General features: G+C 37.3%; 3 protein-coding genes across 4 annotated transcripts in view; 1 reads left to right on the top strand and 2 right to left on the bottom strand.

Moving 5' to 3' along the window:
* LOC127506793 (transmembrane emp24 domain-containing protein 6-like) overlaps positions 1–25,825 on the bottom strand; it is a 292,092-nt gene that overhangs the window by 120,421 nt on the left and 145,846 nt on the right. The gene's annotated exons all lie outside the window — the stretch shown is intronic.
* LOC127506776 (uncharacterized) overlaps positions 1–25,825 on the top strand; it is a 348,308-nt gene that overhangs the window by 186,028 nt on the left and 136,455 nt on the right. The window lies entirely within an intron of this gene.
* LOC127507746 (zinc finger protein 239-like) lies at positions 5,210–7,701 on the bottom strand. The gene is made up of 2 exons (XM_051885039.1): positions 7,571–7,701; positions 5,210–6,027 (listed from the first exon to the last, which is right to left on the bottom strand). Exons 1-2 carry the CDS (start codon positions 7,626–7,628, stop codon positions 5,210–5,212), a joined length of 876 nt encoding a protein of 291 aa, XP_051740999.1. The 5' UTR covers positions 7,629–7,701.

Here is a 25,825-nt window from a genome sequence, read left to right as displayed (position 1 = left end):
ATGACCTGTACACAGCTCTGAAATTATTGTAATTCAGCATATAATAAAATGTAGTAATCTTGAAAGATTTTCAAAGCACAGTGATTAATTTGATTTAGTTCACATTATTCTTTGGCTACATCTCTTTCATGAAACAAGGACAAGCTGTTCATGTCCTCTGAATGCGTGAAACCCTCAGGCTCGGTTACCTCTCAGTGACATCATGACTATCATTATGTTCACCAGTTTTAAAATTTAGTGTTTTTTTCTAATTGCAGTTTCTAGGACTTCTGCATGGCAGCAGGACTGAGAGAGAGTTTTGACAGATCATTTCTTTTGAAATTGTCTAATTTCATTGCACTGTTTTGTCCAACTTCACATTTAAGACACAAAGGATTCCAGTGAGAGATTTTTCCTTGTTATCTTTTATTTCAGGAGTGTCCAATCCTGCTCTTGGAGGGTCACTGTCCTGCAGAGTTCAGCTCCAACCCCAAATAAACACACCTGAACCAGCTAATCAAGGTGGTACTGTTTAAACACACAACTACCTGACAAATATTCTGACTGAACTCTCTCCCCCGGTTTCACAGACAAGGCTTAAGCTAGTCCTAGACTAAAATGCTTGTTTGAGGTGTTTTAATTGAAAGCAACTTGTATTGACATATCTTAAAATATGTCAGTGCCATTGTTTTGTCTCAAGATGATCACCAGTAATGTTTTTTTTTTTCTAGTGTACGTTTATAAAAGATACTTTAAAAAATACCCTAATTGAACTAAGGCCTAATCCTGGCTTAGGCTAAGCCCTGTCTGTGAAACCGGGCCTCTGACTCTTCCATCCGGATAGAAATATTCTCGGAACAGGCTGCGCGAGAACAAGGCCACTTACTTTCTCTTTTGCTTTAAATGAATTTGTTTTGGCTTGCTTAGCTTCTTATATTTTTCATTCTTGTTCTGTTCTGAATCCTGTTAAATTGAAAGGATCTTTTGAGTGAGGGGAACTAAAATAGCCAATATCTAATGGTAGAGCGAGAGGCTCCAACATATGCAAACACATTCATTCTCTTACAGGCTTCTAAACAGACACACACAGTCAGATACATGTTCACAGGAATGGCGGTTATATTTACACCATTTATATTATGATTAACAAAAATGTCACAGGTGTGCGATCACAGTTTATTCGACACATGCACACTAGAACATTTTTCATCTTTGACCTGTCACGATCCCAGTTCGGTTTTGTATGCACCACAATAACTTTTGCACTTCACCTCAGACTACATTTCCCATCATCCGTTGCACTGATTACACACATACCTGCAGCCAATCACACACCCTACATAAGCCATGCACTTCCTCTCTGTCACTGCCGAGTATTGTTTAGCGTTTATGCTGTTTTGCGTAGCTACTTTACGGAGCCAGTTCCCAGTCCTTGTTTGAGTATCTAGTTCTAGTCTAAGTCTAGTCTAGTCTAGTCTAGTCTCGTCTTGTTTTCTGATTGCCTGTTTTCTGATTACCTGCCTGTCTTGGACTTCTCTCTCGCCTTGCCCTTTGGACTGTTTGCACCTCTCTTGGACTATTGCCTGTTTCCCCTGGATTATTCTTTAGCCTAGCCCTCTTGGATATTGTTTGCTACAGAATGACCATGCTTCTCCCTGGATTACTCTTCTCTCTTGCCCTCTATATACCTGTATGCCATTGTCAGACCCTTGCCTGTTTTGACCATGTTTTGGAATAAAGCTTTGCATATGGATCCGCACGCCTCCCGTTGCAGTCCCTCCGTAACATGACCAGTGTCTGTGCTATTTTTCTCCAGATGTTATGGCCAATAAAAATGTTTTGTACTCTTTTAAACTAAAGTTGTGGCTATCTCATAACCCCCTCGCACAAGCGCTGGTTAATGTAGACATCTGTTGTTGTTGTTCTGTCTCTTTAGTTTAGTTTTCTACTGTGAAACAACGGCCCGGGTCAGCGCTGAATCTTGTGGAACAACTGATTAGTGCAAAACACATTCAGTGCGCACGTGCGACCTGTGTGGCAAGGTTAAATCAGACGTGAGTACTGTTCTAGAGACGAAATTTAGAGCTTGCGAACTATGGGGATGATTAGAAGACCATGACTGATAAGGGCCAATGGAGGGAATTTGGCCAGGACACCGGGTTACACCATACTCTTTACGAGAAGTGCCATGGGATTTTTACTGACACAGAGAGTCAGGACCTCAGCTTAAGGTCTCATCTGAAGGACGATGCTTGTTACGCTATACTGGGGCACTGGGAACACACAGAGAACAGGACGAGCAGCGCCCATGCTTAGCTTCAGTTGTTGACCAGTTTTGACCTACAGGGTGATTTGACTGTAACTAATTTAGAAAGAAGAGATTTTGTTGCTCAGCACATACTGTTACGATCCTCTCCCAGTCTAGGGTTGGAAGAGGGAATAACAGGCTAAATTATATTTAAAATGATAACATTAGTAAAAATAAATGTGGAGGAATCACTTCAGTCCTCTGCACCAGAAATACAACAATTGCTTGAGTTGGCAAAAAAGTAAACAGTTTATTGAATTTCACAAAATAAAGATAAACAAGAAAAGGGAAGCATTAAATGTCTTCAGGAGAGGGCCACGCCAAAACAACAAACGTCAGCTTACTGATGGAGGGAGTACTAAATAACCTACAACCCCAAATCAGAAAAAGTTGGGACAGTATGGAAAACACAAATAAAAAAAAAGAAAGTAGTGATTTCTAAATTTACTTTGACTTGTATTTCATTGCAGACAATGTGAACACAAAATATTTCATGTTTTTCTGGTCAGCTTAATTTCATTTGTAAATATACATCCTTTCCTGTCATTCAGACCTGCAACACATTCCAAAAAAGATTGGGACAGGAGCAATTTAGGGCTAGTAATCAGGTAAATTGGTTAAATAATGATGTGATTTGAAACAGGTGATGTCAACAGGTGATTGTAATTATGATTTGGTACAAAAGCATCATCCAAGAAAGGTCTAGTCCTTTAGGAGCAAAGATGGGCCAAGGATCGCCAGTTTGCCAACAAATACGTGAGAAACTTATTGAAATGTTTTAATGTTCCTCAAAGAAAGATAGGAATACATCTGCTTATTTCACCTTCAACAGTGCAAAACATAATTAAAAGATTCAAGGAACGTGGAGGAATTTCAGTGCGTAAAGGACAAGGGCGCAAGCCTAAGCTGAACAACCGTGATCTCCGATCCCTCAGGCGGCACTGCATCAAGAATCGTCATGCATCTATAAGCGATATCACCACATGGGCTCAGGACTACTTTGGCAAACCTTTGTCAAGTACCACAATACGTAGTTACATCCACAAATGCCAGTTAAAACTGTACTGTGCCAAAAGGAAGCCCTATGTTAACAGTGTCCAGAAGCACCGTCGACTTCTCTGGGCTCGGAGGCATCTGGGATGGACCATCACACAGTGGAAACGTGTACTGTGGTCAGATGAATCAGTATTTCAGGTATTTTTGGGGAGAAATGGACGCCGTGTGCTCCGGACCAAAGAAGAAAAGGATCATCCAGACTGTTACCAGCAACAAGTCCAAAAGCCAGGGTCTGTCATGGTATGGGGTTGTCAGTGCCCTTGGAAAAGGTAACTTGCACTTCTGTGATGGCACCATTAATGCTGAAAAGTACATAGAGATTTTGGAGTACAATATGATGCCTTCAAGAAGACATCTTTTCCAGGGACGTCCATGCATATTTCAACAAGATAATGCAAAACCACATTCTGCACACATTACAAAGTCCTGGCTGCGGAGGAAGAGGATACAGGTACTTGACTGGCCTGCCTGCAGTCCCGACCTGTCTCCAATAGAGAATGTGTGGCGCATTTTGAAGCACAAAATGCGACAACGAAGACCCTGTACTGTTGCCCACCTTAAGACTTGTTTGCAGCAAGAATGGGACAAAATTACACCCGAAACACTTCATCACTTGGTGTCTTCAGTCCCTAAACATCTTTTAAGTGTTGTGAAAAGGAATGGCAACATTACAAAGTGGTAAATGCTTTACTGTTTACTGTTTTTTTTTTTTTTTTTTTTTTAAATGTGTTGCAAGAACCAAAATAGGAATTTTGTTTTTTTTGAAAAAAAAAAAAAAAAAAAAAAAAAAACTCATGAGGAACACATTAAATAATGTGCTGTTGTATTGTCTGCAATGAAATACAAGTCAAAGTAAATTTAGAAATCACTACTTTCTTTTTTTATTTGTGTTTTCACATACTGTCCGAACTTTTTCTGATTTGGGGTTGTATTCAGGTAAAAGAAAAGAAACAACACAAGCTTTCTTTAACTCCCGTACTAACTAAAAACAGGGATAAACATTAGATACAAAAGAAATTAGTACCCTCTTCCTACTGCTTCCAACCATTAAACAAAGATACAATGGCTTAATATATTGTAATAAAGAAATAGACTTGGGTAGAAACTCACTAGCTGTATCACAGCAGACAACAGGGAATTCAGAGTTTACTTTTAACAGGAAAACACACAAGTTTTCAGATTCAACAGGATTAATGATCTCTCAAGACTGGTAATCAACATGAATACTGGGTAACACTTAACTAAGTCTGGAGCAGGGGAGAAGTGAACCTCTCTCCAACACTGTTTCTTCTGCTCTCTTATACGGATCAGTCTCTGCAGCACACTCTCAATGATGAGCTTCAGCTCTGGACAGTTAGTGACTGTTGAACAAGCAGAGTGAGAGAGAGACACAGAGAAAGAAAACAACAGATGGCAACATAAACACACCTCAATCATAAATATTAATACATCACAGCCTCGGGACGTAATAATACAAGTCAAGTCATCTTCATTTATATAGCGCTTTTTACAATACAGATTGTTTTAAAGCAGCTTCACAGTGATAATAGGACAATTAATGGACAGAGATTATTTTGGCTTTAAAGCAGCTCCAGGAAAAAAAAAAAAAAAATTGAGCTAAATTAAGTTTTTGACTGAATCACTTCCATTGTAAACATCGTTAATTATTAACTTAGGGGCAACTTAAATGACACCTTTTAACTGAAAACAGAAGACTTTTAATGCGTACTTGCCATTCATTTGCGTGTTTAGGTATGGGCGTTTGTGTGCAGACGCTTAGTCTTTTTTTACAAAGTGACATTGCCACATTCCTTGTCTGGCATAATAGAGAATTATAGATACATATTAAAAATACAAATTAACTACTTATTTCAGAATGTGGTGATGTGGTTTCTCCACTGCATGGATCTTCGTGTGTATCTTCAGGTAGCGTTTAATAGTGAAACTCTTTCCACACTGATCACACGTGTGCAGCTTCTCTCTGCTGTGGATCCTCTCGTGTGTTTTCAGATATGATGACTGACTGAATCTCTTGTCACAGTGTGAACACTTGTAAGGTTTTTCTCCAGTGTGGATCCTCTCGTGTGTTTTCAGAGATGATGACTGAATGAATCTCATGTAACAGTATGAACACTTGTAAGGTTTTTCTCCAGTGTGAATTCTCTGGTGCTGTTTTAAACATTTTGCTGTAGTAAAAGTCTTCTCACACTCAAAGCACATGTACTCTCTCACACCAGTATGTATTTTCTGATGTTCTTGTAAACTCTGCAGCAGTGAAAAACTCTTTCCACACACAGAACATGAATGTGGCTTCTCCTTCGTATGAACTACCTGGTGTGTCTTCAGATTTGACGTCTTAACAAATGTTTTTCCACATTGATCACATGTGAACGGCTTCTCTCCAGTGTGAACTCTCATGTGTTCTTTAAGGTGTGATGATTGTGTGAAACTCTTCCCACACTGATCACATGTGAATGGCTTCTCTCCGGTGTGGATCCTCATGTGAATCTCAAGACTTTGCTTTGTTGTGAAACTCTTTCCACACTGAGTACAGGTTGTAGATTTCTTGGCTCTTGTTTTCTTTAAAAATGCCTTTTTAGTCTTCGAGCGACTCAAAGGTTTTTCTACAGATTTGTCATGACGTTTCTCCTCCACTTCACTCTCCTCCTTCACTTCCATCAGGTCTGAAATGAAAGGTAAAAAAAAAAAAAAAAATCATTTTCAGTGTATCAAAACAATTCAAAGAGAAAAATATGGAGTGAATGGAGATAAAAGTGAGCTCTGATGTAACAGCAGAAAATCGACAACTGCTATAAAATATTATGATCATTTTGATGCTTTTTGATCAATTAATTAAAACTATTGATCTTCCGATTATTATTTTTAAAACATTATAGGCACAAATCCCATGTTTCTGTAGTAAGGACTATTAAATATATTTGATCAATGATACAATGATCTAATTATCTAATGTAGATTATTGTGGGGCAGTCGTGGCCTAATGGTGAGACAGTCAGACTGGTAACCTGAAGGCTGAAGGTTCAATTCTCAATACCAGCAGAAAATGACTGATGTGCCCCTGTGAATGGCTGCCCACTGCTCCAGCTGTGTGTGTGTGTGTGTGTGTGTGTGTGTGTGTGTGTTTTCACTACTCACTACCCCTAATGTGTGTGCACTAACTTGGGTTAAATGCAGAGGACAAATTTCGAGTATGGGTTATCATACTTGGCCTTCACATGTCACTTTATTCAATATTTCACAATATTTCCCCGCCAGCGTATATGAAAACAAAAATTGCCAGCGAGTGCCAGCATTTTTGATCATTTTCACAAAAATTTCACAGCCCCCAGAATATTTTGTTGTATGAATATGCAATACGTCAAAACAACAACAACAAAAACAACCTAATTTTACTCTAGCTTAATGCATTCTTTTATATATTCACACTTGAATATGGGTAAGTTTCATTTTAAAAAAGCTACGGGCCCTATTTTGACAATCTAAGCTCATGGTCTGAAAGGCACAGTCTAACGTTTTGGGCGTAACGTGCAATAAACCAATCAGAGTCTCATCTCTCATTCCCTTTAAAAGCCAGTTGCACTCGTACCATGGCAGATTATTATTAGGGCTGGTCACACTAGACTTTTCGTTCCATTAACTTCCATTCATACACAATATGAATGTGGGCAAATTTGGTGAATTCACTTTACGTGAAGACGTGTGACCAACAGAAGATCGAGACGTCAGCGGAATTAAAAGGCGGCAAACTTTCTGCAATCAAGTGGAGTGGGTTGTATATTTTTACATTTTGGAATTATTGTTATTTGCTATACAAAGGGCCGGCTTGTTTTGAATTATTACACTTATATTGACAAGTTGTCACCCCATTAATTATTCTAAATCTAAATTATTTTCCTTCATTCTACCTAGTGTCTAGTAGTATAACTGCTATCAAGAGCTGTGCACGAGCAAACCGTCACTTCGACGGTACTAGAACTACCACCAATTTGCCCAATTTATGAGCGGCCCACCGGGAATTCTCCCAAATCTTCCGATGGCCACTCTGGACCTGTACATTATTACATAATATAATACAAAATGTGCATTTGAAGCTGTACTAGTGGTTGCATACTGATATATATAAAAAAAAAAAAGAAAAAAGAAAACATGTTTGTTTATTCTTTTATTTTAGTCAAATTCTTTTATGAATGAAGAATAAACACCAACCTCTTTGTTCTTCAGTATCTTCAGTGTGTTTCATTCTGCAGGGTTCTGGATCACTCATGTTCTCACTGTCCTCTTTAATAAACTAAGTCTTTGCAGATTTCAGCTCTTCCTGATGCTCTGATGCTCGTCTGATGGGAATATTCCAGCTTTTATTAGGGAATTACTGTAGGAGGAGCTTCACTGATGATGTGAGTGATGCGGGAGGAGCTTCACTGATGATGAACTGCACTGGGAGGAACTGATCTGTCAAAATAAAAAAAATATATATCAGTTACTAAGTTTGTTTTATATTGATGTCTTGATAGCAGATTATAAATAATGTAAATCTTCCAAATATAAATAATGGCCAGATAAATAGTTGAAAGCATGAATACAGAAATATATGTACATATTTGTAGTCAACAAATACACTCAGTCTGTTGACACCAATGAAATGAGTTAACTTGAAATGAGTTAAGTGTCAACTTACAGCAGAACTGAAGACATCAGCATAATAAATGAGGTGAAAACAGGAACTATTGACATGAAATAAAGAGTGTTTTCAGCAGCTCTGTTAATATTGATGATTGTAAGGACCACCTGTCAGCCCAACAACAGAATCCGACGGCCTGGGCGAAGGTTTAAAGCGTGTATGTCTTTTCAGCGCGTCTGTTCACTCATTTTTTTTTAGAATTTAGTTTAAATTTTACTTTAACTGCTTGTTTAATCTGACTCCAATTTCAAATGATTATTACTCTTAGATCGTGTTTCTAATTAAGGAATTAATCATTGGTCATGTATTAATTTAGATATTTGATTATTCTGGGTATCCCGTACTTTAAATTTTTAGATATCACTTAGAGTCACATGCCCCGGGTTTGCGCGAATCTCGCGACACAAATTCGTCAGTTTCTGATTCTTAGTCAGAGGGTGCAGAGATTACTGAGTCGATGCATTTGAGTCGAACCGCCACATGCTTGTTCATACAAAAACACAGTTTTCTTAGTCATGATACTGCAACTTGCTAAGTCAGTGATAGACAGAAATCCAAAGGTCTCACATGATGTGCAACATGCTCCTTTCATTGAGCCTTAGATTGACCTATCCTGATGCAGATTTGCGTAAATATGGACTCCAATAATCTACTGGTCATAATGATTTGACATAAGTAAATCAAATATAACATTTTATTTGTCAGGTAAAAATGTGTCATGCCAATTACATAGTTAGACAATTAGAAGCCAATTCAGAAATAATAAATGCATAACATCAATTGCTCAAAGATGACTCTAAGAGTAAGAAATGCATATACACACAGTGGTGTGTGAGTGTCTTCAGACATTCAACCATCACTGCACGGGAGTTTCTGGCTACAGAATATCTCACATTACTGCTTTGCTCTTTCCCTTAAATAGCCAGACCAGGACAAAAGGATTATAAATATTTACTACACCGACACCTGGTTTCGGGGGAGAGAAGAAGATTATCAGATATCTTGAAGAGACACCACCCAAAAGGTCATTAAAGTTCTAGATGTGTGAGGAGAGTTTTTGGCAAGGCATTGTCCTATGCTATTTCTTTGAGATCTTCTCTCCAGATGACTTTTATTGCTTTATTGCAGGGTGCTTGATCTCAGCTTTTGTGTTAGCAGACTATCAACACTCATTCAACAAGACATTCAGATCATCAGCATATCATCTCACTTTATTCTGAGTGTTTAACTGTTAGAAACACATTATTTGAGTCAGGATATATGAGAAAAGACTTTAAAACTGCTCTATTGAAAGATAATAAAGCCCCAAGAAACTGTGGTTTACAGTGAATTTTTAACAGCTAAGGGGCCTTAAACCCCCTTAGCTGTTATAAATTCACTGTAAACCATGGCTTATTGCTTTTATAAAACGGTTACCACACAATACAAATATTAAAGACAAAAAAATATGTATCAATGCAACTTTCATGAAGTAAAATCATTAAAAGCCTTTCTTCCGCTGGAAAAAAATAGTCGGTGACCGTGAACAGCAACAGAAGTTATATTATTACGCCATTAGATGGCGGCAAAGATTGTCTTTATGAGCGAGTCACTCAGTCTCAAAGACTTTTATATTGAAACTTGTTGTGAACACGGAACAAGATGCAAATGACAAATGCTTTGACTAGCGCTGTCAGTGTCAGCATGGCACAGGAAAACCCATTAAAAGGACAAGATCGCAGTGGACATTCAAACGGATTTGAACATATGGCTGACCTGAAGGAAAATGCTAAATCTGAATGCAGGTAATACACGCGGTCACTCGATATCTCTCTCACAATACTCTTCTACATAATACGGCTTGAATTAACAAAATCAATAGAGAACAAACATCTGCTTATATTGCAAAGAGGGGTTGCTAAGACAGACGCAGCCACATACACTCAGTGGCGCAGCAATACTTCTGTAATGCGGTCAACTGATGTTTTCGGGAACTTTACAACAGCTTTGAACGCAGCTCAACCAATCAGAATCAAGGGTTTTATAATCTGTTATTTCTCACAATATGACAGATAAAACATCAATTATACAAAACAAACACCAATGACACTCATCTTCATCAACCACTACTGCTAAATAACTGTGAATTAACTAGAACTATGAAACATGGTTTGATTTTATGATAACAACATTCATTGTAATAAAGTAATTAGATCTTTAACATGTAACAGTTTTTATGTGCAAAAACTGAAAACTCCCCCCATCTCAGACTGATATAACTGATATACAGAACCGATATTTATTTATTGTTTTATTTCTGTTTTTGACTATAACAACAGCACTGAACTAAACAAACTGATTAAAACGTGTTTTCAATACTGTAATTTGTGGAATTTCACTTGCATTCAAAACAAAACAATAAATAGGAGTCTAAAAGGGTGCAAATAGACCCTTTTCACATTTCCGGGTTTCTCAGAAGCGGAAGTCGTCATAGTTGGGTAAAATTCTATAGCGGTGAATGAGAGAATACATTTATTTGTGTTTCCATTTACTCAAATAGCAAAAGAAAAACTCCACAATAGTGTTTTCACAACTTTCAAAAATAGGGAAAAAATAGAGAATGATTGATAACGGCAGTCAGAAGAGGGAAAGATGTCATTTTTACTGTCACTCCCATAGCTGCTGAATTAGAAACACCCTCACAGCAGCGTTAACTAGATTTTTGTAATTTGATGCAAAGGTAATATAATACTACTACTACTACTACTACTAATTCCTTACATTTATATAGCGCTTTTCTGGGCACTCAAAGCGCTTTACATATTGAAGGGGGAATCTCCTCAATCACCACCAATGTGCAGCATCCACACACCAGCTTATTGGAGACAGAGTGATGAAGCCAATCAGTATATGGTGATGATTATGAGGCCATGATGGACAGAGGCCTCTTTTCGAAGTTCATCCTGGGATTTTTAACGACCACAGAGAGTCAGGACCTTGGTTTAACGTCTCATCCGAAGGACAGTGCTTTTTGACAGCATAGTGTCCCCGTCACTATACTGGGGCGTTAGGACCCACACAGACCACAGGGTGAGCACCCCCTGCTGGCCTCACTAACACTTCTTCCAGCATCAACCTAGTTCTCCCAGGAGGTCTCCCATCCAGGTACTAACCAGGCTCAGCCCTGATTAGCTTCAGTGGGCAACCAGTCTTGGGCTACAGGGTGATATGGCTGCTTGGCCATACTAAGTATAGTGTTATAAATGTACATACATTTTAAAAAAAAATTTAAATATAAAAAAAAAATTTGCAGGATTTATAATATAGAGAATGTGACTGTGACGTCACGCCGCATTGAGTTCTGGGTAACTTCTTTGTTTATCCGCCATGCTGGAAGGATCGCACAGTCTTTCTGTTATTGAGTTTAGTAAAGTAATCTGTTTTCTGTCATGATTGTGAAAAATGTCACCATTGAACGTCACTAATCCTGCATCGATAATGGCGATAGTAACTCAGATTTTCGTTCCGAGAGAAAACTGGACAAAGAAAAATGTTTTTTCGCCTTTTCTACATGTAAAAACACCAAGGGAAACAGGGCGAGGAGAAGACGCTGGATGGCAAATCTAATAATAATGGCACTGATTAAACCCATTGCTTATCACTCAATAAAAGAATCACATTGTTAAGTGTTTTTGAAAGTTTCGATTTTGTTTGGTTTAATAATTAACATTACCTTTGCGAGTATGACTCTCACTCCGCTTGTGAATTAGCAGAACTTGAACGGGGACATTCAAATGCTTAACAAGAAAAACGCTTCATGTGACTTAATGCACCAAGACAAACACAAAATTCTGTACATATCGATTAAACCATACTGTTTGGAGATACGCATATGACCCCAAAATATGAAAGCAACACGTTTACATGTTATGCGGCTTCCTCTCATGTAAAAAAAAAAATGCTTAATGTGGCTTAATACACTGAGACTGTGATATTAAAGAGACCAAATTCTGTACATAGTTTACTAATAAAGCACATACACTATGTTGCCAAAAGTATTGGGACACCCCTCCAAATCACTGAATTCAGGTGTTCCAATCACTCCCATGGCCACAGGTGTATAAAATCAAGCACCTAGGCATGCAAACTGCTTCTACAAACATTTGTAAAAGAATGGGTTGCTCTCAGGAGCTCAGTGAATTCAAGCATGGTACAATAGCTACAGACCTCCAAACTTCGTGTGGCCTTCAGATTAGCTCAAGAACAGTGCATAGAGAGCTTCATGGAATGGGTTTCCATGGCCGAGCAGCTGCATCCAACCCTTGGCCCCTTCCTGTTCCAACATGACTGCGCATCAGTGCACAAACCAAGGTCCATAAAGACACGGATGAGCGAGTTTGGTGTGGAGGAACTTGACTGGCCTGCACAGAGTCCTGACCTCAACCCGATAGAACACCTTTGGGATGAATTAGAGCGGAGACTGCGAGCCAGGCCTTCTCACCAACATCAGTGCCTGACCTCACAAATGCGTTTCTAGAAGAATGGTCAAAAATTCCTATAAACACATTCCTAAACCTTGTGGAAAGCCTTCCCAGAAGATTTGAGGCTGTCATACCTGCAAAGGGTGGGCCAACTCCATATTAAACCCTACGGATTAAGAATGGGATGTCATTAAAGTTCATGTGCACATAAAGGCAGGCGTCCCACAACTTTTGGCAATGTGTGTATGTGTAGAAAAACAGATGCGACCAAAATATGAACTTTCAGTATCACTTAAATTGCATATGTCATTTTAAGCATTTTCTTCATAACTGTTTATAAAGGGAAGAAAATGCTTAATGTGTAATTAAACGCGCTGCGTTCATATTCAGGGCTCATCTGCACATCTTTTCATATCACTGTCGTAGTACATTAAGACAGCGTTTTAAAATCTCCCCTTGCAGGGAGCCACTACAAAACTGTTCACAAGCTCCTAGGGTTTTGATTTGGTTGTCATTTGTTGAAATAAATATAAAAATACAGTGTGTTCCTGTCTGTCCGCTGAATGTGACCCATAATCTCTGATTCTCCTCCTCTGTGATCGTGGAAAAGGGGAATATTTACAATGACAACAGTTGTAGGCATACTCAATATGCTCGTTTAAGCATCATTTAAATGTTTCCAACAAATAAATGAATTGACTTCTCTCAGCTTGTTAAACACATTTATTTTGATATTCTACCATATGATGGCTGAAGCAGCAGCGGGTGTCCAGCGTGTGACACAGTAAACAGATCAACATTGTAAACGAAATTCTACAAAACTTAAAGGGATAGTTTACCTAAAAGTGAAAATTCTGTCATCATTTGAACACAAAGGAAGATATTTTGAAGAATGTGGGAAACTGAACAGTTCTGGGGCACCATTGACTTCCATAGTATTTTTTTTTTTTTTTTTTTCCTACTATGGAAGTCAATGGTGCCCCAAAGTGGCCTGATTACAAACTTTCTTCAAAATATCTTCCTTTGTGTTCAGCAGAACAGAAATTTATACAGATTTGGAACAACTTGAGGGTGAGTAAATGATGACAGAATTTTCATTTTTGGGTGAAAAATCCCTTTAAATGAAAAAAATCAAAGACAAAGATGGCAGAATCAAAACAAAAGGTATGAGATTATCATCTCAACACGGCTATATTAATTCAGATGTTTAACAGCGAAATAAGGGTTATAATTTAGGGAGTTTTAAACGAGTAGATCGTGTGTAGGCTACTGCTGCCATGCGGAACAGAATGTGATTTGACGAGACTAATGAGTCCAGACAAACTCAACAGTTTTATTTCAACATGAACTCATTTGTGTTTTGTTTAATTGATGTAAAGTTAGCATATCTTTATTGGGACATGACTTGACGAGTGCCTCCGTGAGTTCGTCTTTATTTCTTAGCAGTTTAAACTACAAATCAAGCATTTATGTAACAATATCTCTACATTAATGACTGTTATGTTAAATAGTTTATAAATAATGGTAAGCAAGTTATTTTACCTTTGAACACTGTTGTTGAACCTGATCTTCCTCAGATGTTGATCTCCTTATCAAGCGTGCCACACGAGTTCTGAAAAGTGATGCCAAAGCGGCTCGATCGCCCCCAGGTGGCTGGTGCAGTGTAGGTCATAAATCCCGCCCTCTCCATCTAATGTAATAAACGTTTTTTTGTTGTTGTTGTTGTTGTTGTTTTTTACGAATGCAAAAAAATATTGCATATACAACTCACAACAAGTACAAAACAAATAAACATACATAAGAATATGCAAAGTAAAATAATCCATGCCAGAGGTAAAATTACAACAATTTAAAGTAACAAAAGGTCTTTCTTGCTTTTTTGTTCTTAATTTTTGGCTTAGCTTTAGTCATTTTTAAAATAAAAAGTTGTATAAAGAAGAACATTGTGTACTTTTTGGAATCAACATCTTGTACAAAAAAAAAAAAAAAAAATGTTCCAAATTAGAAACATCCAACCAACACATTTTTTAATATATACAATCAAACCAGCTGTGATCCTTGGAGAGTCTTTGTCCACTCAAACTTTCCTCCTCACCACGCATTAGGACGATTTAGACACACGTCCTCTTCCAGGCAGATTTGTAACATGTTTAGTTGATTGGAACTTCTTAATTATTGCCCTGATGGTAGAAATGGGGATTTTCAATGCTTTAGCTATTTTCTTACAGCCACTTTCTATTTTGTGATGCTCAACAATCTTTTGCTGCACATCAGAACTATATTCTTTGGTTTTACTCATTGTGATGAAGGGAATTTGGCTTTTGTGTTTCCTCATGTTTATACTCCCGTGGAACAAGAAGTCATGGCTGGACAATTTCATGTTCATGATTACCCTGGTGTGCTAAAAAAAAAAAAAAACTTAAATATGAATGGGAATATACTTCAGAGATATTTTACTCATAAAACATTCTAAATTATAGGGTTGCCAATAATTGTGGCCAACGTGTTTTAGAGAAAAACATTTATTTCATAATGTGATTTCCCCCCCCACTTTCAATTATTTTCCTTCAATGAAAGGTTAGATTTTTGCTAATTTTATGAATTAAAGATCAAAAGGATAAACAATGCAGATTTATTTTTACAGTCATCTTTGATCATATTTATCAAGGGTACCAACAATTTTGTCCACATCTGTACTTATTGGTTTTAAACTTTTAAGTTTACGGCAATGGGTTTTCTCAATGGTTTGAGTTACCATAACTTGTCAGGTTTTACAGTGTGAGGAGAGTATAAAATATTGAAATTAAATATTAAATGTGTTTTGGGCAAGATGAGAGAAAGGGAGACTTGAGTGTGTTTAATGTTCAGTTATGTTTAGAACCATTTCAATTACAATGACTTAGCGCTGTGGAAAGAGTGGAAGGTTTATAGACTCAAAGATCTACATGTTTGAATTAAATTATGAAGAATGATGGATTGGAGTTTTTTTTGTTTTTTTTTCTATGTTGTACATGCCTTTAAAAAAATGCTTTCAAAAACTGATGTGGACAAAATCGACATGGGGACACATTCCACACACATTTGCTAAAGATTCCTATTTATCTCTCTTTTTTTCTGGGACAATGAGTCAGAGCTGAACGTAGCAGTGGGGTGTGGCAGAGAACTCTTGATAAATGTGGTGGTACTTGCTTTCCATTTCATTAGAAAGCTGGCAGTCGAGGAAGCAGCAGTGTTTTTGGGCAAGATGAGAGAAGGGGAGACTTGAGTGTGTTTAATGAACCATTTTGATTACAATGGGTTAGCGCTGTGGAAAGAGTAGAGGGTTTATAGACTCAAAGATCCTCAGTGTTTTCATCATTACAAAGCGACTGCTGACGGGAAACTGCTGTCACTGTATAAAGTCATCTGTTTGTAGCTGTCGTGTGACTGTGGAGAAACCAGCGAGCGTCCACTTCTTATAAAAACTCAGGATTCATACTTCTAATTCTTTTCCGAGGGTTATAATGGTCATTTTAAGTTTCATTTACTGCTCTGCATACCCCTGGGCTGAGATCCTGTTAACAGAAGAATCTTTAAAGATGATTGACTGTTCCGCTATTGCAATCGTGAGTAATGTTGACTGTACATACTGGTTTTCTTCTCACATTGTGGTCATACAGTATATAGGTGCCCATGTAAGTGGGTTAAAATTATGAAAGTACATGCAGGTCTTTTCTCTCAACATTCTCTGTCAAAGTAAAGCACCATAAACTATCTCAAACACAGCAATACAATGTCAATGCACAGCACCTGGTCATGGGTCTTTTGTCTTTTAATAAACTCTTTTTTTAAAGTTCAATGGTTATGAAAATTTGCTCATTGATTGTGTTGCGTGAACGTTTTTATGTGCCCATCTGGAAATACTGGATAAAATAGTGAACTCATGATGTTTAAAGATAGATATCATATTAGTCAGGGTTTGTTCATCACAATATCCCATATGTGGACACAGGTGAATTTTAAACAATTTCACTACTTCAAGCATTAAGCAGATATTGCTAGTAATTAATTTTTTTTGTAAATTATTGCAATCAAAAGCACACACTCTCATTTAATAGCAGTGAATAGAAAACACATGAACAGATATAGCAAGAAAAAACAGTGATCATGGTATTTAATTCATACTAGGTCCCAGAAAACATTTTTCTCAGGTTAGCACCGACACAACTAAATCTAATATTCACAGACGTTTTTATATATTTAATCCACAATCCATCCCCCTATACTGGTGCTATATTGTGGATTAAATGTATATGTCTGTGAATGTTATATTTGATAGGAACTTCATCACTTTGATCACACATGTAAAAGAGTGTGTGTATGTATGTGTATTTCATACATGTTTGAATTAAATTATGAAGAATGATGGATTGGAGTTTTTCTTTTCTGTGTTGTACATGCCTTTCTAAAAAAAAAAAAAAAAAAAATGCTTTCAAAAAATGATGTGGACGAAATCGACTTTTGGAAAAAGTGGTGGGGACACATTCCACCCACATTTGCTAAAGATTCCTATTTATCTCTCTTTTTTCTGGGACAATGAGTCAGAGCTGAACGTAGCAGTGGGATGTGGCAGAGAACTCTTGATAAATGCAGTGGTACTTGCTTTCCATGTCATTAGAAACCTGGCAGTCGAGGAAACAGCAGTCAGATCACAGACCAGAACAGAATGATGAAGTTTAACACCGCTTTCAGTGTTGCTGGAATCATACCTCTCTACATAACAGGTAATATCTTACCAAAAATCTATAGCACAACAAAATTGTTTCAATTATTTAAAAACTGACAAGCCATTAAACACACCTGACAATGTATGTTTCTCAAAAAAACCAGTTGGGTGACTTTGGCTAAAAGTCAAGTTAATTCAAGTCACCTTCATTTACATTGCGCTTGTTACAGTACAGATTGTTTCACAGCAGCTTTACAGCATTGTTAAATGTCAATTATGCCATTGTTCAGCTTGAGTCATTTGATTCAGTTCAGTTGGAAGATCATCAGTTATTTAGTTCATTTCAGCTCGTCATCGTCCAGCTCAGTTCAGTTCGCATCAGTGCAGTCAGATCAATAATATAGCTGAATAGTAAAAGATAGTTTTGATTTAATATTTTGGTCACTATTAAATCCCATACTATTATGTTATTTATAGATTCAATGACTTTAATATTATTCTAAAATGTGGAAAATAATGATAATAAAGAATGAATAGTGTCCAAACATCAATATACTGTAAATATATTGTAATATGCCTACTTGTAATATTCTGTAAAATATTTGAGCAAACTACTTACAAATTGTATGAAAATGCACACAACACAATTATTTTACATTCAGTAAGTCTCAGTCAACTCTTAGTAACTCTCTAAATACAGATTGTTTAAGTTGTTTAAATTTAGGGCTTTGAGTCCTGCCCCATCCATCCATTTGTCCATCAACTCTCCAAAATGCTTTTACCTAGTAATAATTTATGGCCATTTTTAAAACTCAGAAATAACCCCAAAAGTATCTAATTCACATCTGCACTGCTTGTGAAACTGACCTAATTTAGATAGGTAATAAAATAATTAATAAATAATAAAATAATTAAATAATTTCATAGGCATATGAAATGAATAAACAGGTATTTTAGTAAAATTACAGTATCTGACTGTATCTGTCATCGCTCTGTCTCTCTGACTGTATCTCTCATCCCTCTCTCTGTCACTGAGTGTAACTCTCATCCTTCTATCTGTCTCTGACTGTATCTCTCATCTCTCTATCTATCTCTGAAAGTATTATTATGTTTTGTAATATATCTAATGTATTGTCCTCTTTGTTCTTTTCAATAATTCTAGCCACTCTGGAACATCATCTGGAGCAGAATTGTTCTTTTTTGACCGAAAGTTTGTTGGACTTTGTTTTGCCATGTTGGTCTGTTCATGAAGTGATGAAAGTGATCAGGTTTTTAAGAAATGTTTTTATATGATCATGTAATTTTTACAATAATGTTACTGTAATTTAATTTACAGAATTTTACTGTTGTTACGTACTCATGGTGTCTAGGGATTGAGAACGTAACAAAAGTTTAAAATAAAAGTGGTTTTAAATAAATTAAATAAACGAATAAATGAGAAATCACCTTTTCCTCTATCCCAGCACTTTTCACCTTTTCAGTTAATAATACTCACAAACGTTCACACATTTCCCCTCCATTTCAACACAATATAAAAGAACACCGAACCAAAGATAAACTTGTATTAGTTTTATTTTTCAAGACTTAACAAAAGCCAAAGTGTATCTAAAGTATATACAAATGTCAGGAAAAACTTAAATAACCAAGGCGTCGGGAGAGAGCAAATGCCGAAAACAACAAACAAAACAAAGTCTTACTTAAGTTTAACAAAGTAACTTCCCTACGCAAAAATAAAATAAAATTAAAGACAATATTCTTACCTCTCTCCCTGACTAAAGAAAAACAGGTGAAAAGTTTAGAAGGGGTATAAACCCAAATAAATCGGCGCCCATCTCCCTACACAGGTTGACAGAGCCAGACTCACACATCAACAGTAACGTCGTTGTAACCATACTTTAGATTTACATTTCACAAATTGCTTAATAGTAAATAGAACAACCACGGTGCTGGGATAGTGGATGAGGGATCTCTCTCGAGCTGTGTCTTTCTGCTGCTTTATATCTGCGGCACTCCGTGTGGCATGTAAGCCACGCTGCCGCTAATTGGAATCAGCTGCGGATGATTTGGAGCGCTGCTTAGCAGAGAAAGAGAGAGAGAGAGAGAGAGAGAGAGAAAGAGAGAAAGCAAAAAGGGAGAAAACACCACAAAGACATCCAAAACATACACAAATTACGTAATGGAAGGTAACACTGTATTCTCTGATTAGCACGTGCACTCAACTTCTTTGGTCGACCATGGCGAGGCCTGTTTTGAGTGGAACCTGTTCTGTTAAACTGCTGTATGGTCTTGCCCACCGTGCTGCAGCTCAGTTTCAGGGTCTTGGCAATCTTCTTATAGCCTACACCATCTTTACGTAGAGCAACAATTCTTTTTTTCAGATCCTCAGAGAGTTCTTTGCCATGAGGTGCCATGTTGAACTTCCAGTGACCAGTATGAGAGAGTGAGAGCGATAACACCAAATTTAACACACCTGCTCCCCATTCACACCTGAGACCTTGTAACACTAACGAGTCACATGACACCGGGGAAAGAAAATGGCTAAATGGGCCCAATTTGGACATTTTCACTTAGGGGTGTACTCACTTCTGTGAGATACTGTTTATCATCATCAACGAGCAGCGGGGTTTATCTAACGGTACTTCCCATCTACTAGAACAACTGTTTTTCAACATAATATAACATAATATGCAGTCACTGCAGCTTTCTGTGATTAATTAATTTGCCAATTATCAAACAGTCCTCCAATAACATTAATGACCACACCATAGATTAAAAAAAAAAAAAAAAAAAAAAAAAAACCTCCACAGTCCACAAACACAAATATAACGTTAGAATACAGAAACAATTTTTTAAATGACCGCCCCTGAAGAAATATTATGGCTTACAATATCCAACCGGACCGAATCAGACGCGGGGATTTTTGGAAAATGCACTATACTACTACTTCTGCTCCGTGGGGAGTTGTTGACATTGAGGAAATTATCGCCCCCTGCTGGTACTTCACCTTTATATATGCGTACCATTTTCAAGGCAAATCGTGACACTGACACTCATCCTAGTGGAAGAGCGTGTGTATTACATGCTTTGGCGTGATACCAGTACCTAAATCCAGGGTCCCCTCGTCAGCATCCTGACGAATGGAGATATGCTTCTCACTATCTGTCCATTTGTGGAAGATTATTAATTTTGTCTATTTTTCTTAGCCAATCAGAATCGTTTAACCTGAAGTAATGACGTAGTTAGTGGATTGTTGTGGAAATGTGAATGTACGCAGAGCAGCCTACGAACTCCGTGTGAGACTTGAAGCTAACTTCTGCTGATTAAACTGCAAACTATTCTTCAGTAAAATTTTCTTTAATTTATTAGTTTTTTTTTAACTCTGACTCTGGGTCTTTATTCATCATATCTGGTCTTCTGGGTCTTTAAGTGTAAAATTCCCCTACAGTAGCATAACCTTTTACAAGAACAAACAAGTAAAACTGAACAACATATTAAAGGTGCTGTATACGATTTCTCAAATCCATTGTTGAACACTGTTGATATTTGAAATCAACCCAAATAAACCCACCCCTCTCTTCATTGCTCCTCCTCCAAAACTCACACTCCAATACTAACCACACTGCTCCGAGGTGGTCTTGTACCCCGGCCCAATCGCTGCTGGCATGCAAGGCAAATGCACCATCAATGACGCTAAACACTGCATTCTCACTTCACTAAAAGTATACTTGTGTTTAGCATATTTTTTAAAAGTGTAACTAAGCATATATTTATTACCAAAGTACTTCTAGTATACTGTTTAGAAATATATGAAAAGTATGCTTGTGTTTAGCATATTTCTTAGAAGTGTAATTAACCATATATTTCAAGTATACTTAAAGTATATTACTTATAAAGTAATTAACATGCAATTCAACATTTTTAATGCACTTCAAACAAGCATGTTGGGAATACAAATGTATTATTAACATACTACTTGCATTTCAAGTATATTTTTAATACATTTAATACTATGTCTTTTTCACCTGGGGACCTATACTGCATCCAGCCACCTGGAGGCAATTAAGATGCTTTGGCTTCACTTTTCAGGACACATGTGACACGCTTGTTACTAACATAGTCCATTATGACATTGTTGGTCTTCTGCTAACTTCCTTGTTTGCTTCTGTTGTACTTGGCCCCTTAATTGCTGCTTGCAGCTATATTTTCCTGTGTTTCGCTTCAGTTATCATGGTTTCTAGCTTGTTTTCATTGGTTGTCATGGTTACTCATTGTTTCATCTATTTTATCCACCTGTTTCTCGTTTAGTTCATTTGTTCTCTGTGTAAATATTGCCCTCAGTTTATAGTTTGTCTTTGTCTGGTGTTGTCTGTGCTTTGCACAAGATTTTGTTTATGCTTGGTTTTTAATATCGCACTTTTGTTTTATTTAATAAAGTAAAGTACATTTAGATTCATTACACCTGCTTCATCTTGTTCTTCAGCCTGAACTGTGACACTGCACATGCAAAATATGTTAATGCAGGAAATATAAACTGCATTACAATATTCTGCTGGAGTAGCATTTCTCAATAGGGGCAGTGAAGACAAACCTGCCAAATCCAAATGTCACCCTGGGTTTAATCCATGTGCCTTTTTAAATGTACACTCTGTAGAGCTCTGATCAGCATTACGAGCTCCTCTTGCCCCGAAAGAATCGTCGCAACACCAGATAGCACTCTGAGTCCCCGCGTGATTCAGAGTTCCTCTGGCACCGCTGGATAGTGCACTGCGTTACGGAAGACTTTGGTAGCCGGCGGCGGAGCGAGTGAGAAAACCAGCGGACCGCTTGTCGTGATTGATTGCTGTAACCACACCTGGGGCCTGTACCATGATGGTAGTTGAACAAACTCAGGGTTATAGGATTAGTTTCGAGTTGACAAAACCAAACCACTCCAATCCGGCTTTGTTGGTACCATGATGCTGATCATCAACTTTCTCTGTCAACTCAGTCTTGGATCCTGAGTTTGTGGAGCGCGTGCACATGAATGCGTGACATCAGTGGAGAACAGCCAATCACATGCCTTGCAACAGAGAGAAACTCTGATTCACTTCTCGCGAGAGAGCCAGCGTGATTCAAAACTCTTTTGCTGAAGGTTAAGAGATTGAAGAAAATGAAGTGAAACTTGTGAAGTTAGTTTATATAGTTGCTTGATAGAGACTCAAACATGTAAGGTCACAGTTAGTCATTTTTAAAGAGTTATCTATTGATTCTACAGCTTATTTATATTACATATGATCTGTATATATTAATATTCATTTAAACTAAATGCTTAATAATAACTGTTAAACTAAAATTGCTTGTGTGTAATGGATTAATAATAATATAGATCATATAATAATTATATAAATCATAAAATAATTCTAATTATCATTAAAGCCAGACAATTTCATCTTTAAATATTTGTTCTTACTATATAGTGACCTTTAATTTGGAGGAAGTGAAACCGGGGGCGTGACTTTATTGCGTTGGATGTGTCAGTACCACTTTGCTCACATCTGATTGGTCCAATTTCGGTTTGAGATCTCTTATCCAGAACATAACCTGCCCCGGAGCAGGTTAGCTGTGGAGCGTAGGTTACTATGGTGATTAACACCGCTAAAAGCCAAGTCACTTTCATGGTACCTAAAACCCAGGATTGGCGCAAACTAATCTGAAACTCACCTGGCTAGCCAGTGAATCCGGCTTCATGGTAGCCTACAGGCCCCTGGATCGAGGTACTCTGTGTTGTTTATTTTGCTCATTGGAGTGAAGAGGCCAGTTTGTGTTTTAATAGGCCACAACACACTCAAGCAACAACTCAGGCTGAGTGTGGGCCCACAAATATGTAGTTTATACGCGTTTGTTTTCTGAATGTTTATTGCTGTTTTGGTTACTGTCTAGTTACGCTTTCAGCAAGTCGTACATAGTCTGAGGTCATTTCCGTGCCTATATAAGGTTATAGATTGGTGTGTTTTCTTTACATCTGGTTCAGTCATCTGCAGGTACTGAGATTATTTCACAGATTGTTATATTATACTCAGAGACAATTTCATGTGAATTGATTACTTTATTGGGGTGTTTCTGATACCTGTTATATTAGACTGTTTAAAGCCTATTGTGTTATTCTTTACTCATTATTTATTTATTGGTCTATTTATTGAACTATTTAGTTATTTATTATCTTATTTTATTTGTTCTATTTATTGACATCTTGACTATTTATTGATCCACTTTCTGTGATAATAAAACCTTATAATTTGTTATACTTACCCATTCTTACCTGGTGTAGTGAGTTACACTTACCTGTATTGTAAAGTCCGTTAACATAGGTGTTTTTACAGCATCTAATTGGCTACCAAAAAGGGAAAATTAAGGCTTGGCTTATAACTATTATTAATATCAGAGGTGTGTAATAATTTATAAACTAGTTGACAGACATATTACCAGAACCCGGTGCTCCATCCTAACAGAACTTGGGGCGTGGTAAATCCTAAGAAGGTAGGGGACGCTACACAAATAAACAGATTAAAGTCTGTTTCTAGTAGACCAAAGGCTCTTTTCAGAGCCAAGCATTTTGTTTGATAAAGAGCACTTTGCTTACAAATACCATTAACGGAGTTGGTTTATGGGAAAAATGACCCATCAAATGTATGATTGCTCTGCATCACCAATTATAAATACAATAATAATTAAAGCTGCGAGCAGCATTTATCGGGGGTTCAAGCATTTAAGGCCTTTTGCATAAAAAGGAATTGTCTTATTTAGCAAGCATGTAACCACTGAAATCATAGAGGAACAGCTATGATATATGCTAAAACACACAGAAAGAAAAGGCTTAAACAATAATACTTGATAGATACTAAGCATGCTTACACACACACACACACACACACACACATACACACACACACATTTTCTTGTAAATTCAGTATTTGAAATACATGAAGGGTAAAGATGTTTTCTGCAAATCTCAGTAAAACATCATTTCCGGGTTTCCTTTTACTTAATGTGGCACAACTGTTAAAACTAATGCTCTAATGGAAATGTAGATGAATTTTGACAAACAAACAAACAAACAAACAAACAAACAAAAAGTGCTAGAAAATGTTAAAATAATAATGATTTTATTAAGTCTAAATATGAATTATAGAACAATATTAGTGAGTAGTATGACAAAATTACTATTTTAGACAGCAGGTGGCAGCAGAGGACCTCTTCTTGGCTCACTTTCATTTTAAAAGTGTCTGTTTTGTCTTAAGTTGAAAACCTTGAAAGCTTGAACTTGAACTACAGGTGCTGGTCATATAATTAGAATATGATGAAAAAGTTCATTTTTTTATTGTAAATTATTTTTAAAAATGAAACTTTCATATATTCTAGATTCCCTACATGTAAAGTAAAACATTTCAAAAGTTTTTTTTTTTAAATTTTGATGATTAGAGCGTACAGCTAATGAAAGTCCAAAATCCAGTATCTCAAAATATTAGAATATTTCCTAAGATCAATCAAAAAATGGATTTGCAAAACAGAAAAGTTCAAGTTCTTCAAAGTATGTTCATTTGTGCACTCAATACTTGGTCGGCAGCACATATTACAGCAAATGACTTGCTCCTAGCACAAATTACAGCATCGGTGAAGTGTGGCATGGAAGTGATCAGCCTGTGGCACTGCTGAGGCACTATTGAGCCTTCAGATCATCTGTATATTGTTGGGTCGACTGTTTCTCATCTTTCTCTTGAAAATATCCCATAGATTCAGGTCAGGCATGTTGGCTGGCCAATAAAGCACAGTAATATCATGGTCAGCAAACCACTTTGATGTGGTTTTTGCACTGTGGGCAGGTGCTAAAGTCCTGCTGGAAAAGGAAATCAGCATCTCCATAAAGCTTGTCAGCAGATGGAAGCATAAAGTGCTCCAAAATCTCCTGGAAGATGGCTGCATTGACTTTGCACTTGATAAAACACAATGGACCAACACCAGCAGACGTCACGGCCCCCCCCAAATCATTATTGACTTCAGAAACTTCACACTAGACTTCAAGCAGCTTGGATTCTGTGCCTCTCCAGTCTTCCTTCAGACTCGGGGACCATGATTTCAACATGAAATGCAAAATTTACTTTTATCTGAAAAGAGGACTTTCAACCACTGTTCACTGTCCAGTTCTTTTTCTCCTTAGCCCAGGTAAGATGCTTCTGACGTTGTCTCTGGTTCAGAAGTGGCTTGGTAGTCCTTTTCCTGAAGATGTCTGAGTGTGGTGACTCTTGATGCGCTGACTCCGGCTTCATTCTACTCATTGTGAAGCTCTCCCAAGTGTTTGAATCGGCTTTACTTGACAGTATTCTCAAGCTTGCGGTCATCCCTGTTGCTTGTGCACCTTTGCCTACCCAATTTCTTCCTTCTAGTCAACTTTGCATTTAATATGCTTTGATACATCACTCTGTAAACAGCCACCCCATTCAGTAATGACCTTCTGTGACTTACTCTCTTTGTGGAGGGTGTCAATGATTGTCTCCTGGACCATTGCAAAGTCAGCAGTCTTCCCCATTAGTGTGGTTTCAAAGAACAAGAGATACCCGGAATTTATACTGTAGGGATGGTCA

This window comes from Ctenopharyngodon idella, chromosome 24 (genome assembly GCF_019924925.1).
Source record: "Ctenopharyngodon idella isolate HZGC_01 chromosome 24, HZGC01, whole genome shotgun sequence".
NCBI lineage: Eukaryota > Metazoa > Chordata > Actinopteri > Cypriniformes > Xenocyprididae > Ctenopharyngodon > Ctenopharyngodon idella.
The sequence above is the reverse complement of the archived record's forward strand: the minus strand, read 5'-3'. Positions and strand labels throughout refer to the sequence as shown.